We start from the raw sequence: 11,842 nt of genomic DNA on the forward strand, positions 1-11,842 counted from the left end.
TCCGGACTTCCGGCACTGCCCCTCACCCTCCGGCTGTGGCCCCGCCCCGAAGGAGCTGACTTCCTGTCTTCCGACTTCCGGCGCTGCGCGCGCAGTCGTCTACTCCCGCGGCTCGGAGGAGGCGGCGGCGCCGCGGGGCCCGCTCGGGCCGGTGCAGGCGCTGCCATTGCGGGAGCGGAGGAGGCGAGGTAGGAGTGGAGAGAGGCCAGGTGCTGCACAGGAAGGCAGTCCTCCCTCCCCCCCCCCCCCCCAAAAAAAAATTCCCAATCTAACCAGGGGTATAAAAATTCCTTCCTGACCCCTACAGCGTTTGTTTCGGTGCAGACGGTGATCAAGTTGAGGCTGCAGTGCCCCCCCACCCCTCCCGGCCTGCAGGGGGGAGTCTGCGGAGTCGTTAGTGGCCTACGGGTGGGGAAAGGTCAGGCTGGAAATGGGAGATGAATAAGGCGGAAAGCAGGCGGACACGGCGATGAATGGCAGGGACAGCGGTTATCAATCGGCACCCCCCGTTTCGACTCGGCAATATTGGATCAGACACATCAGCGAGCGAGTTTGCTGCGTTGCACGTCTGCCCAGAGAGCGTCTGTCCGAACATCCTCAGGCGCTTTCTTGAAGAAAACAGACGAGGCTCCAGAAAAACTTGAGGCCGAGACTCGCAAGAAGACTGGAAAGGTCCGGCTGAGTCAAAGAAGTCCTTCCAAATCCATATGATTGCTGTTTACAGTATAAATGCATGCATGCAGCTAGCTGTGTATCCAGGTTGTAGCCGTATTGGTCTAGAGGAAAAGACAATCAGGACTCGTAGTGGAGGTAAGCTCTTTTATTAGGCCAACACGATTTTTGCAATAAAATTTCTTTTCCTTTTTGCAAAAATCTTGTTGATCTAATAAGAGATCATCTGTACTATGAGTCTTGATTGCCTTTTACTGTTGCTATATTACGTATAATTGATTGAGTACAAAATTTTGAGTTATTTTTGGTGAAAAGAGGGTATCAGGCCTTAGTTCAGAACCAATCCCCCAATTATAACATTGTTTCCTGTGGGAAAATCTGTTCCGAGTTACAACGTTTCGACTTAAGATGCGATTTTCAGGATCCAGTGGTGCTGTAAGTCTGAGGACAGCCTGTATAGAATATAATGAATGATTGAGACAAGGGCAGTCTGCGCTTCACCCTGTCTGGACTCGAGAATAAAGAGAAATTCGCTGAAATTGAAGAGGGAGATGGAAAACTGGTATGAAGAGGTGTTTCATACATCAGTTATTTAAATTGTGGCGTTTGTTACAAGGAAGCTGTTAGGTAAGATGGAGAGCGGAACGGGATGTACAAAGGGACTGGATTGTCAAGTATTGTTACAACTGGGTTTTTTTGTACTGCAAGACTTAAACTAAACATTTTGGGGCAGCGACTTTCTTAGTTTTGTTTTGCACAGTACCTTACCTGATTGGATTGAGTCCCTGAAGAGGTCTCCTAGGAGCTACTGTAACATAAATAATAACTGCTAGAGACCAAGTTGAGACCTCAGTGGGAAGCTGCTTATTCCCCATCTTGGTAGTGTTGTGTTTGTGCACCTTCCTCCAAAGTATTTGTAGCTGGTCATTGCCTTAGAGACAGGTAGGCCATGTGGAGCCAAATACAGTGTGGTGGTTCCCATATGTCTCTACTTCTGAGAAAAAAAACATACTGATCCCCAGCTCCACAAGCACTTACCTTTCAGGTAAGCCTGCATGTAAGGTACATGAAGTATTTGAAAGATCCTTGCTTTTGCTTTCAACACAAACCCTTCCACTGAAAACCAACTAAAATGTTGTATAGTTTTCCTTGGATGATGCTTCCTTCTGCTCCTAAAATGTCCACCATAAGGTAGAAATTTCTGTATTTCATGACTAGGCAGCTTACTAGTGGCAGCTGATGTGATCTCTGTGATTAGACTGCCAAAATGCTACAGATTTTACCTTCTCTTCTACTTAAGGCTCAAGCCTGTGCTTTTATTGCCATTATTTCACTGGGGCTCTAAAGGATAAAAATCATTTAAAGGCGAAATTTTCATAAATAAAAAACCTGCCACCTAAATCTGATTTTGCTAACATTCTGTTGGTTGATGAGAACTGTATATTTAAAGCAGGTTCGAGTCCTCTCTATGGATATTTTAAAATAATGTGACAGAACCTTTGTATTTCTTCTGGTATTTTGCATTATACTTCTTTACATACATGTGTAGGCCATGATCAGCACTTAAATCTTAGCTTGTACTTATTGTTTAAGCGCTTTTTAAAGTTTTTTAAAGAAAATTTTTTGTGCCCCAAGTCAACTCAGAGAATTCAATTTCAAATCCATGCAGGTCATTCCAGAACCATATGTGGCCCTGCTGCCGGCTAGTATCCTCCACCCCTGCCTTTGGCTTCAGATGCTTCCAAATCCTTTGGCGGGCATCCCATGTGCAGGTCCAAGCCCAGAGATTTGGGGTTCAGATACCCCTGAGTTTCACTTACCCTCAACTGTACAGCTGCAGGAGCAAGCTGGGGGGGGCTCCCATTTCTATAAAGTCGGCGTATAGCCAAGATCCTCCCACTGGAAGTGAAAGTTGGAGAAGAATTATGCATACCTCAGTCAGGGTGCTACCCCCGCCCAACACTTTCGTGGTTTTCCCCTACCAATAGGAAAACCATGTTGGTGGTCATGGTATTTACTTACTGTTAAACACATTCTTAAGTCCCTTTGAGGCCTATTGAAAGCTACATGCATGCTTAAGTTCTTTGCTGAGTAGGGACCTTGGAACTGTCTCCTGCCTGAGTTTGGGTAACTTCTAGCAAAAATAGTACTCCTGTACCAAAAATGCAGATGAATTAAACTACAGTAAATTATAGCTATTTTATAAACAAAATTGTAGGTAAGTATGCTAGACTGCCTAGATAAGAATTTGTAGTTCCTATTCACCAGCCATTACATGTAATCATGTGCTTAAAAGAATGATGCACAAACCCTGGGAGTTTGGTCCTGTCTTTTATAACGAGTGCACTAATTTGTTCCCTAGGAACTACCTCTTCGTTATAACATTGTTAAGAGAAGTCTGTTTATCATTAGACACCTTGAAGATGAAAAGGCAGATCAGCAATCCATTAGAGCAGTGGCTCTCAACCTTTTTCCTACTGGGGCCAATTTGCAAAGATCCGTGGCCTGTCCCAACCCATACTCCCCCAGCCCTGCTGGTGCCTGACCCCCATTTCCCTGTCTCCCCCCCCCACCCCACCCCACCCCCAGCCATGCTGGTGTTCCTCACTCCTGACCCACAGCCCCTGCCCCCCCAGCCCTGCTGGAGGAACCCCCAGCTGCCCCCAGTCCCGCTCAGGCCAGGGTATGGTGGCTGTGGCAACTCTGGCTTATGCAGGTAAAGCGGAGTGAGTCCGGCCCTGGCATGGGCTGGAGGAAGGGAGGAGAGGCCTGGTGGCACCCCCTGCCCTAGGCTGGGACTGCTGCACCAAGCCAGGCAGCCTGATCATGACCGCTCCCACCCCCCCCAGCAGTGTCTTCCAGCTGCCCTGCCTCTGTGAGTACAGGCCCTGGCCCCGCTGCTCTCCCCAACCCCCTTTCCCCATTGGAAGGGGTAGGCATCTTCCTGTTGCCCCTCTGCCCTGCCACAGCTCGCAACCCTTTGAAATTTTCTTGCCACCCGCTTTTGGTTCCCGACCTATGGGTTGACAAACACTGTATTAGAGAGAACCTGGTTATTGCAATCTTTGACTTGCCATTTTTTTTATATGAGCAGCAATATATGCATGATCAAATGTAGATTGTTTTTTTTTTTTGGCCAGCTTGCTTGCTTGATCAGTTAATGTGATTATATTGATGAGTATCACAGCAGCTTAGTAAGATTAGTGTGTGGTAAGCACCATTCAGAGCTTGTTTCTTTGGGTACTTTTATTTAGAGGTGAAAGGATAGCTTTTTCTGCCTTGAGCTTAGCTCACTCCAGCTATGGAATGAGTGGAGGAGGGGCTTTAATTTTGGGAGGGCTGCATCCTCCACCCTGTCCCCTTCAAAATAGTCTGTTTTGCCATATTCATTCACTGTTGTTAAAGTGTCAGCACCCTGTATTGTTACACCCCAGAGAATTTTGCCCAGAATTCAAAATTATGCAAAATAAATACATTTATTTTTTTACCAAATAAACTAAATATAACATTATTTGAACCTTCTTTAGAAATATATGCAGGTATTTATGTGGAAGGGTGGTTTGAGGGGTGTCACGTGTGGGTGTGTGGGGATTTGTGGGTCGGTGTGGGTATGGGAGTGTGCAGGGTTTGTGGGGGAGTGTGGGCCCCCCTGTGCACAGCCCCTGCTGCCACACACCCCTGCCACCATGTGCCACCCCATGCACAGCCTCCACTGCCACACTTCCCCCCTGCCTCCTCCAGTACAGCCCCCCCACTGCCACACAGGGACCCATGCATAGCCCCTGCCATCACATGCCTCCCCCACGCAGTCCCCACCAGCACCCCCCCATGCACAACCTCCACTGCCACACGTGCCCCCCTCAGCATTCCCTGCCACTGGTGGGTCCTTGGGGAACTCCTGGCTGCAGCAGGTGGATCCCCACTGTTGCATGGCTTCAGTGAATCCTGAGGGCTGAATGTGGCGGCATGGAGCTGGCCCCTTCCAGCCTGCTGCTGTGCACCTTCAGGCCAGGCTCGGCTGGTTCCATGCTAGCACGTGGGGCTCACAGCCCACCTCCCTTTGCTGCAGGCAGGAGCTGCCCGCTCTACTCACCAGCTACACCCCAGGGAATTATAAGATATTATGTGAATATGCGCAGGCATACATTTTACACACAAAATTACAGGGGCGCATAACGGCTTAATTCCCTGGGGTGTATATTGTGGTAAGTTACAGTGGTGGTATTTTCTCTATAAGCAAAAAATGAATAAATAGCCTTTTATGAGGTTTCACCTCCACAGGTTTCCTGGGCTACTAAAGACAACAGAAAGAAAGCAAAACACATGTTAACATCTCCAATGATATTTTAGTGCATATTTTATGCACGTGCCTGCGTTTGAACACCTTGAGTATTTTCATTACATTTATATATTCTGCTGAGACATGGGTTGCAAATTTTGGATCTGGAGCTTAACGATTCCCAAATTTAGGGGTATTAGGATTTCAGCTTGTTTTGGGCTTTTTGGTCATGGTACGCTTCTGATCTTCTGACCACAAGGTAATCAAAGGTATTTTCTCAAAGAAGTGATCAGGAGTCAGCGTATAAACTGTTGATATAGACTGCAAATGTAAATTAAGTGAAATAATGCATTTTGGTAGATCTGAATTACTTATATTTTCCATTGTTCTGTTTTAATAGGAAAGTCCTCATGTATGTTACATTCTTTACATACCATATGTTAAGATCTGTGAAGGCTTAGTGCATTTTTATGGAATGCATCTACAGCACGTGAGCCCAAAATAAATAAGAAAGGATAATTCTTAAATAAGATGGAACTGTTTGCTGCTGTTCTCTTTATTATTTTTTCCCTTCTGGCAATTGGATTGAAGAATTAATTTAGTTACTATAGCGTTAGGTCTGAAAAAATACCTAAATTTGCCATTTTAATGGTTGTTCGTGATCAGATCCACTGTTCTACCGGTTATTGCCTTTTAAATAGGGAATAGTACACACAAATTATATATCTTCTGAATACCGTTTCTTCTCATTTAGTTGCATTTTTGAGTAATACATATTCCTAGCATTTATAAGACAACTAGGGCTAAATCTTTTTTATAGACTATAAAGACTTACGATAGTAGTACTAATGGTAATCTAAACTATGTTTGAATCTTAGGAAAACCTGATAGTAGTGGACCAGTCCCACTGCTGCTGCGGGGTAGCAGCTGTCAAGAAATGATGTATAGTTTTATAGCAGGATTACTACTAATTAACAGGCTTTTAGCATTTAAAGGGATATGTATGTGTAGAATCTTTGTCAAACTAAATATGTTTGCCTATTTTCTACCATATTTGCTACTGATTATTGTATCATTTTTTTTTATATTTGATCCGTTCCAATTTTTTATATTTAATCTGTTCTGTACTTTTTGCCATGTATGATTATTATTTTGCATGGCTTGACCTGAAATAACCAAACTCTGAATAAAACATATAGCACCTTAATAATACAAATTTAAAATTGTCAATCTGTTATTCCCCCAGGTCTCACTACGGCCAGCTGGAGAAAATGAGTGATCTGGTGGCTGTATGGGAAGTAGCTCTAAGTGATGGTGTTCACAAGATTGAATTTGAACATGGAACCACATCAGGGAAACGTGTTGTGTATGTAGATGGAAAGGTAAATTATGTGTATATGCAGAATTCAGTATTTATGTAAGTGTGACTTAAGGTTTATCATAGTCTACATTGGTTACACTAAGATGCTTAATGGCAATATGGCATAGCATTTACTCAACCAAAGTTTAGGTAAGAAGAGGAGGCAAAGGAAATGAGCAAGCCAGAGAATTTCAGAAGCTAGAAGAATTGTAGAAAACAGAACCACAGGTGCAAAGTTGCCAGCTGTCCATAAATTTACAGACGGAGCATAAAAACAAGCCTAAAAATGCCTCTCCACAAGGTTTGTAAAAAATAATTAATTTTTTTTTAAAAACTTGAACCGTGTGTAAAAACTTGAGCCATCTATAAACTGGATCTTGATTGAAGAGCCCTCATCAGAGGCAAATGTTCAGGAGCAAAGAAAGCTGAGCAGAGCTACCTGGCTTCTGAGTGGGAGTACCCACTGAGCACCGTATAGGAAATATTCTCTCAAGGTTTTATAGCCTGTAGCTCTCATTCCCCCCACAATCACGTGCTGCTTCTCTGTGTCCCTGCCTGAGACACTAGGATGTGGCAGAGTGGCAGACAGTAATCTTTCTTTGGGGATCTGTACCAGCAAGAGGGTGGGACCATCTAGGATATGGGTTGGCGGGGCATCACAGTGTGGGGTGCAGCTGAGAGCAACAGAGTATGGGGGTGAGTAGAGGACCCCTGAGAGAGAGAGTACCACTGTATAAAAACAGTGCTGCAATCAAATATTTGCCCACCCGATATTTTTTTTTTCTTTCTACTAAGCTGCAGACTTTTTACTGATAACCAAACTTTTTTAATATCATTGGTGTTAAACCCAAAATGCGAACCTCCCATTTGTCCAGTGCCTCGCAGTAGGGTTACATTTGCATTTTGTCAGTAAAATAGTTTGGTTTTCAGTAACAACTTTACGGCTTGTCAGTAAAAAAAAAAATAAAAAAATTGTCTTGGGTTGGCGACCCAGCACAGGTGAAAACAAAAGTTTGTTGAGATCATATTTAGCAGTTTTATGCTATTGATTAGATCTGGTTTTTAACTAAAATGTGGCTTAAATAGGGAATAGAAATAGGCATATTAATATTAATTAGAGTAGAATCTATTAAAAATATTTTTATATTTTTAGCCTTATTTAGTAAAAGCTTTTGCTATTTAGATGGGCACTGTAGTATAACAATCTGGGTCCACCTCAGAATTGTCACTCTTCAGTCTTGAATCATACATGGTTCTTGTTGAATTGCCTACTTGCCCATATACCTGATTAGTGCTTTTTGAAAATTGGTTTCTAAAATGTAGGTAAGAAGTCCTTTTACCATGACAGGCTGACCACTTCTTAGAGGCTTTTTTGACAACTTGAGGATTTAGGAGATTTATTTAATAAGTCTGATAGTTTTGGGGTTAATGAACATTTTTATAAATAATAATTTGCTTGATATGGCTTATCTGTACTGTTTTGTCATTTACATTTTCTTTGTATTTCATTATTAAATTTGTATTTATTTATTTATTTTTTGCATTTTGTTTGTGAGCTTTTTATTTTGGTGGGACTGACTCTTTGACCCTGTCATGGTACCCAGAATACCTCTGGGGGGTTCAGCAGCAGCTAAACATAATAATAAGCAAAAGAGAGGCTTTTTACATTTGTAACATAAAGTTGATCAAATCTACTGCTTCTTTAACAGGAAAATAATTTTACATTGCAATAAAGACATGTATAATATTTGTAAATGGATTTGATATCTGTGAACAAAAGCACAGTATCAATACAAAGTATTATTTTTTTCAATTAATTACATTTTTCAAGTTCTGGGCCCACAGTCAAATTCTGGCTCAATGTGTTAGCCTCCTTCCTGACACTGAAATTAAAATGTTCAGGGTTTTTTTCACTGTATTTTTCTCTTTTCTTATTCCTCAGGAAGAAATAAGAAAAGAATGGATGTTCAAATTAGTAGGTAAAGAAACATTTACTGTTGGAGCAGCAAAAGCAAAGGCAACCATTAACATTGATGCAGTGAGTGGCTTTGCCTATGAGTACACCTTGGAGATTGATGGCAAAAGCCTCAAGAAGTATATGGAGAATAGGTCAAAAACAACAAATACCTGGGTATTAAGCTTGGATGGTATGGACTGTAGAGTTGTTTTAGGTAAGTATTGAATCGGTCCATATTACTGGCTTTATATAGTCTTATGTATGTTTCATAAGTGTTTTTGCATTAATGAAAAGGATAGTCTAGTGGCTAACCTTGCCTTTGGCAGATCTGGGTTTGAGTCCCCAGTATATCAGACTTCCTCTTCAGCCTTGGCCACGTTCTTTTATACTGAGATTTCTTGGCATTTTTGAAAAATCCCTGTTTGTTTAACTTTACAAATCTGGCTATTAGTATTTCTGTGCCCTGGCTCCCTGCCAGTAAAATGGAGTTGATGTCACTTCCCTATGTACAAGAATAGTGTGAGAAAACAGATTGGGAGGCACTTGAATACCATGGTGAAAGGAACCAGAGAAGGTGCTTTGGTGGTACCCTTCACCTAAAGGGTGCTAGTTATAGAAATGCAGCTTATTTTAAACTACCTAAAATTTTAAGCTGCACCTATCATTGGAGCATAATACCTCCTTGTTAGCTAGTTAATTTGGCCTTAAGATTCATTAGTCAGCGTGCAGGAACTCTTAACCAAAGGTGATGACTGTTATCCTAAGTTTGGCTGTTTTTCAAAATAATTGTTTAGTAAATATCATGTTTTCCCAAGATCAAATTGTGCCTTTTCATGTGATTTTAGATTAGCATGTGCCTTAATGTCAGAAACTGCACCAGGCTTGAATAGGATGAGAATAGAGAAGAATCTGAGTAAGGAGTCATCTTAATCCCATATCTAGTCCTTTTTTATTTAAACAGAATAAATAAGACTAGCAAGATTTGGCCCCGTGTCATTAGTACTCCCAGAGAAGGCCAGTCTCAATGTGAATCCTATGATGGAAGCACCTGGGAGGTGGTGTTGGGTAGGAAGATCATAACCGTGCTTTACAACAAACAACAATTGCAAATTACTCCTTTTTTAATACCTCTTTTTTCTAATAGACATGGTGCATTTTTTCCAGATGATTTAAGAGTCTGAAAAGTGAGGGTATTGAAGCTGCTTTTGAGTTGGGTAACAATCTGAATTTTAGAACGTGTTACTTTATTTAATGACCAGCAACTAAAGAAACAATTTAAACAATTCAACAGAAATATTTTCCTTCAGAATACATCAGATAGTATTCAGATTAAGCCAAATCTTATAGCCAAAGGTCAGAGACAAGCAAAAATATGGCTTTATTCTACAACGTGGTTTGACCCTGACGGTGGTAAACCTACACCCTCTTTTTATGAAGAGTAATTTTGTAATCCAGGCATTATAATTGATCTGGATCATTTCTGAGTTATAATTAAACGATGGCAAAACATTTGGGATTTTCTTGCTGTTTTATAAAGAAACGTATCATTCTTGTTCTCTTTCTCCCATTTTTACAGAGAAGGACACTATGGATGTCTGGTGCAATGGTAAAAAAATGGAAACAGTGGTATGTGGTAACTTTAAAGGCATTCATTTTAGATGCGTATTCTGGTTTATCAGTTGAAATGGACATTTCTCACGGTTAGAACACTAAAATACATATGGTTTAGGACAAATAGTTTCCTGATAAAGCGACTTTTGTTTTCTAGAGGTGAAATACATAATTCAGACAGTGTGAGATGAAGTTACCTGTTCACTGTTTTTTCATTAAAGTGTTTTGTAGATTAAGAGTTGGGGACACAGACTAAATGGTCCAGGGTCTCATCTGGATCATAGAGCCTACTGATTTCAGTCTTCCCGGATTAGCAGTAACTGATTGTTAAGTAAGGCATGAGGTTCAATATAACACAGATCGGGGTAGGTAATTTTGGGGGCTGGAGGGCCACTTGAGGAGTTTTGGCAAGTTGTTGAAGGCCATGTGGTGCAGTACTAACTGAGCCTCCTGTCACAGCTGTTTACACCATCTGGTGCTTGGGGGTAAGGGGGTGTGCCAGTTGATCCTGTTCAGCCCTGGCCCCTTTTGTCCTGCACCCAACACTGGGGGCACTGGACAGAGAGGACAGGTGGATATCTATGGAGACTGGCCTGGGACGACTGCATGCAGGATGGATGGGATGGGGCCGTGGATAGGCAAGGAGCAGGATGGGTGCCCAGGGCTAGGATCTCAGGGAGGTGACAGTGCGGGCCTAAGGCCCGGGGCAGAGCCGTGATCCACTCCCCGCACGTCCCTGCTCCGGATGCCAGTTTCATCTTGGCTCATTTTACGGGAGCTGGGTGGTGCGGGGAGGGAAGGATCAGCTGTGCAAGGCTGAGTGTGTGGTTTGTCTCCTTACAGAGAGGCTGGGTAATAGACAAGGGAGGAGTGGTCAGGAAGGGAGATCCTGAGCTGCAGTACTCTAGTTGAGAATCACTATACTGTTAAGGCAGGACTTAAAGCTGCGGGTCCTTTTCCAGGTCCTCAGAATTGACTTTATGTTCAGAGTTAGCCATGATGTAAACCAGTGCAACCTCACAGATTTCAGCTGGTACACTAAGGCTGAACTAGGCACACAAGTTTTTAATTGCAGTGAACATGTCAGTGATACTGCTCATTTAAATCCTTGACCAGATTTCAATTTGACTGTTTAAAAAAAAAAAATCTGCATGCTCAGCATTCCTGGCAAAGCAAACCATAGTAGGGAAGTTTTAGTTTTATACTTGTCTCAGCTTTTCAGCTACCAAGTACATCATATGAGGTTTCTACCCATTAGACCTGTGTGTGTTCAGTGCTTCTGAAAATCAGGCTATTATGCAGCATTTTGTTAATAAACATACTAGTGCTTTTCTGTGACATGCTGTCTCCTTTATCCCAGGGTGAATTTGTAGAAGATGGAACAGAAACTCACTTCAGCGTTGGTGATCATGATTGTTGCATTAAGGCTGTTAGTAGTGGAAAGCGAAGGGAAGGAATCATTCATACTCTTATTGTGGATGACAGAGAAATTCCAGAGGCTGTGGAGTAGCCTCTCTTTAATCCGGCTGTGTTAGAAGTAAAGATCAGGGATTTTCAATTACTGTGGTAATTATTTTAATATGTACTACTTGGTACATTTAGTTTGTGCTCTTTTTATTTTCTAATTACTGTATATGAAATTATATTCTCCGAGGACCAGATGAGCTGTCTGATTATATACAACCTCATACATTGCCAGTTTTTTTGTAAATTGTATAAATATATTGTATAACACTAAAGGGAAGAGGGCAAAGTGGACTGAAATCAATTGTTCACAAGGGACACTTTGCTACAACAAAATGTGAAATAAATAAGTAGCAAGATTTGACTTTTTGTCTTGGTTTTGCTTTTAAACTTTGAATGTGTTTTGAGGTTCTTGATAAAGCTGCTCCGCACAATCTTTAAACAGGTGGTATATGTAGCAATGGACCATTACATTTTCTCATTAAAAACAGTTTCTTCT

The 11,842-nt window shown here is 42.0% G+C and overlaps 1 protein-coding gene across 5 annotated transcripts; it reads left to right on the plus strand.

The window, feature by feature from the left end:
* The first annotated feature begins 47 nt into the window (after positions 1-47).
* On the plus strand, positions 48-11,707 carry FAIM (Fas apoptotic inhibitory molecule). Of its 5 annotated transcripts, none has more exons than XM_090045945.1 (6): positions 48-188; positions 308-672; positions 6,198-6,333; positions 8,254-8,482; positions 9,845-9,894; positions 11,240-11,707. In XM_090045945.1, exons 3-6 carry the CDS (start codon positions 6,223-6,225, stop codon positions 11,387-11,389), a joined length of 540 nt encoding a protein of 179 aa, XP_089902071.1. In that variant the 5' UTR covers positions 48-188; positions 308-672; positions 6,198-6,222; the 3' UTR covers positions 11,390-11,707. The 5 variants fall into 5 exon arrangements, with proteins under 5 accessions (XP_089902071.1, XP_089902073.1, XP_089902072.1 ...); XM_090045946.1 differs by having other exon boundaries at positions 96-188; positions 325-672; XM_090045947.1 differs by lacking the exon at positions 308-672 and having other exon boundaries at positions 77-188.
* The last annotated feature ends 135 nt before the right edge of the window (positions 11,708-11,842 follow it).

This window comes from Crocodylus siamensis, chromosome 4 (assembly GCF_052110815.1).
Source record: "Crocodylus siamensis isolate JL-2025a chromosome 4, ASM5211081v1, whole genome shotgun sequence".
NCBI classification, from domain to species: Eukaryota; Metazoa; Chordata; order Crocodylia; family Crocodylidae; genus Crocodylus; species Crocodylus siamensis.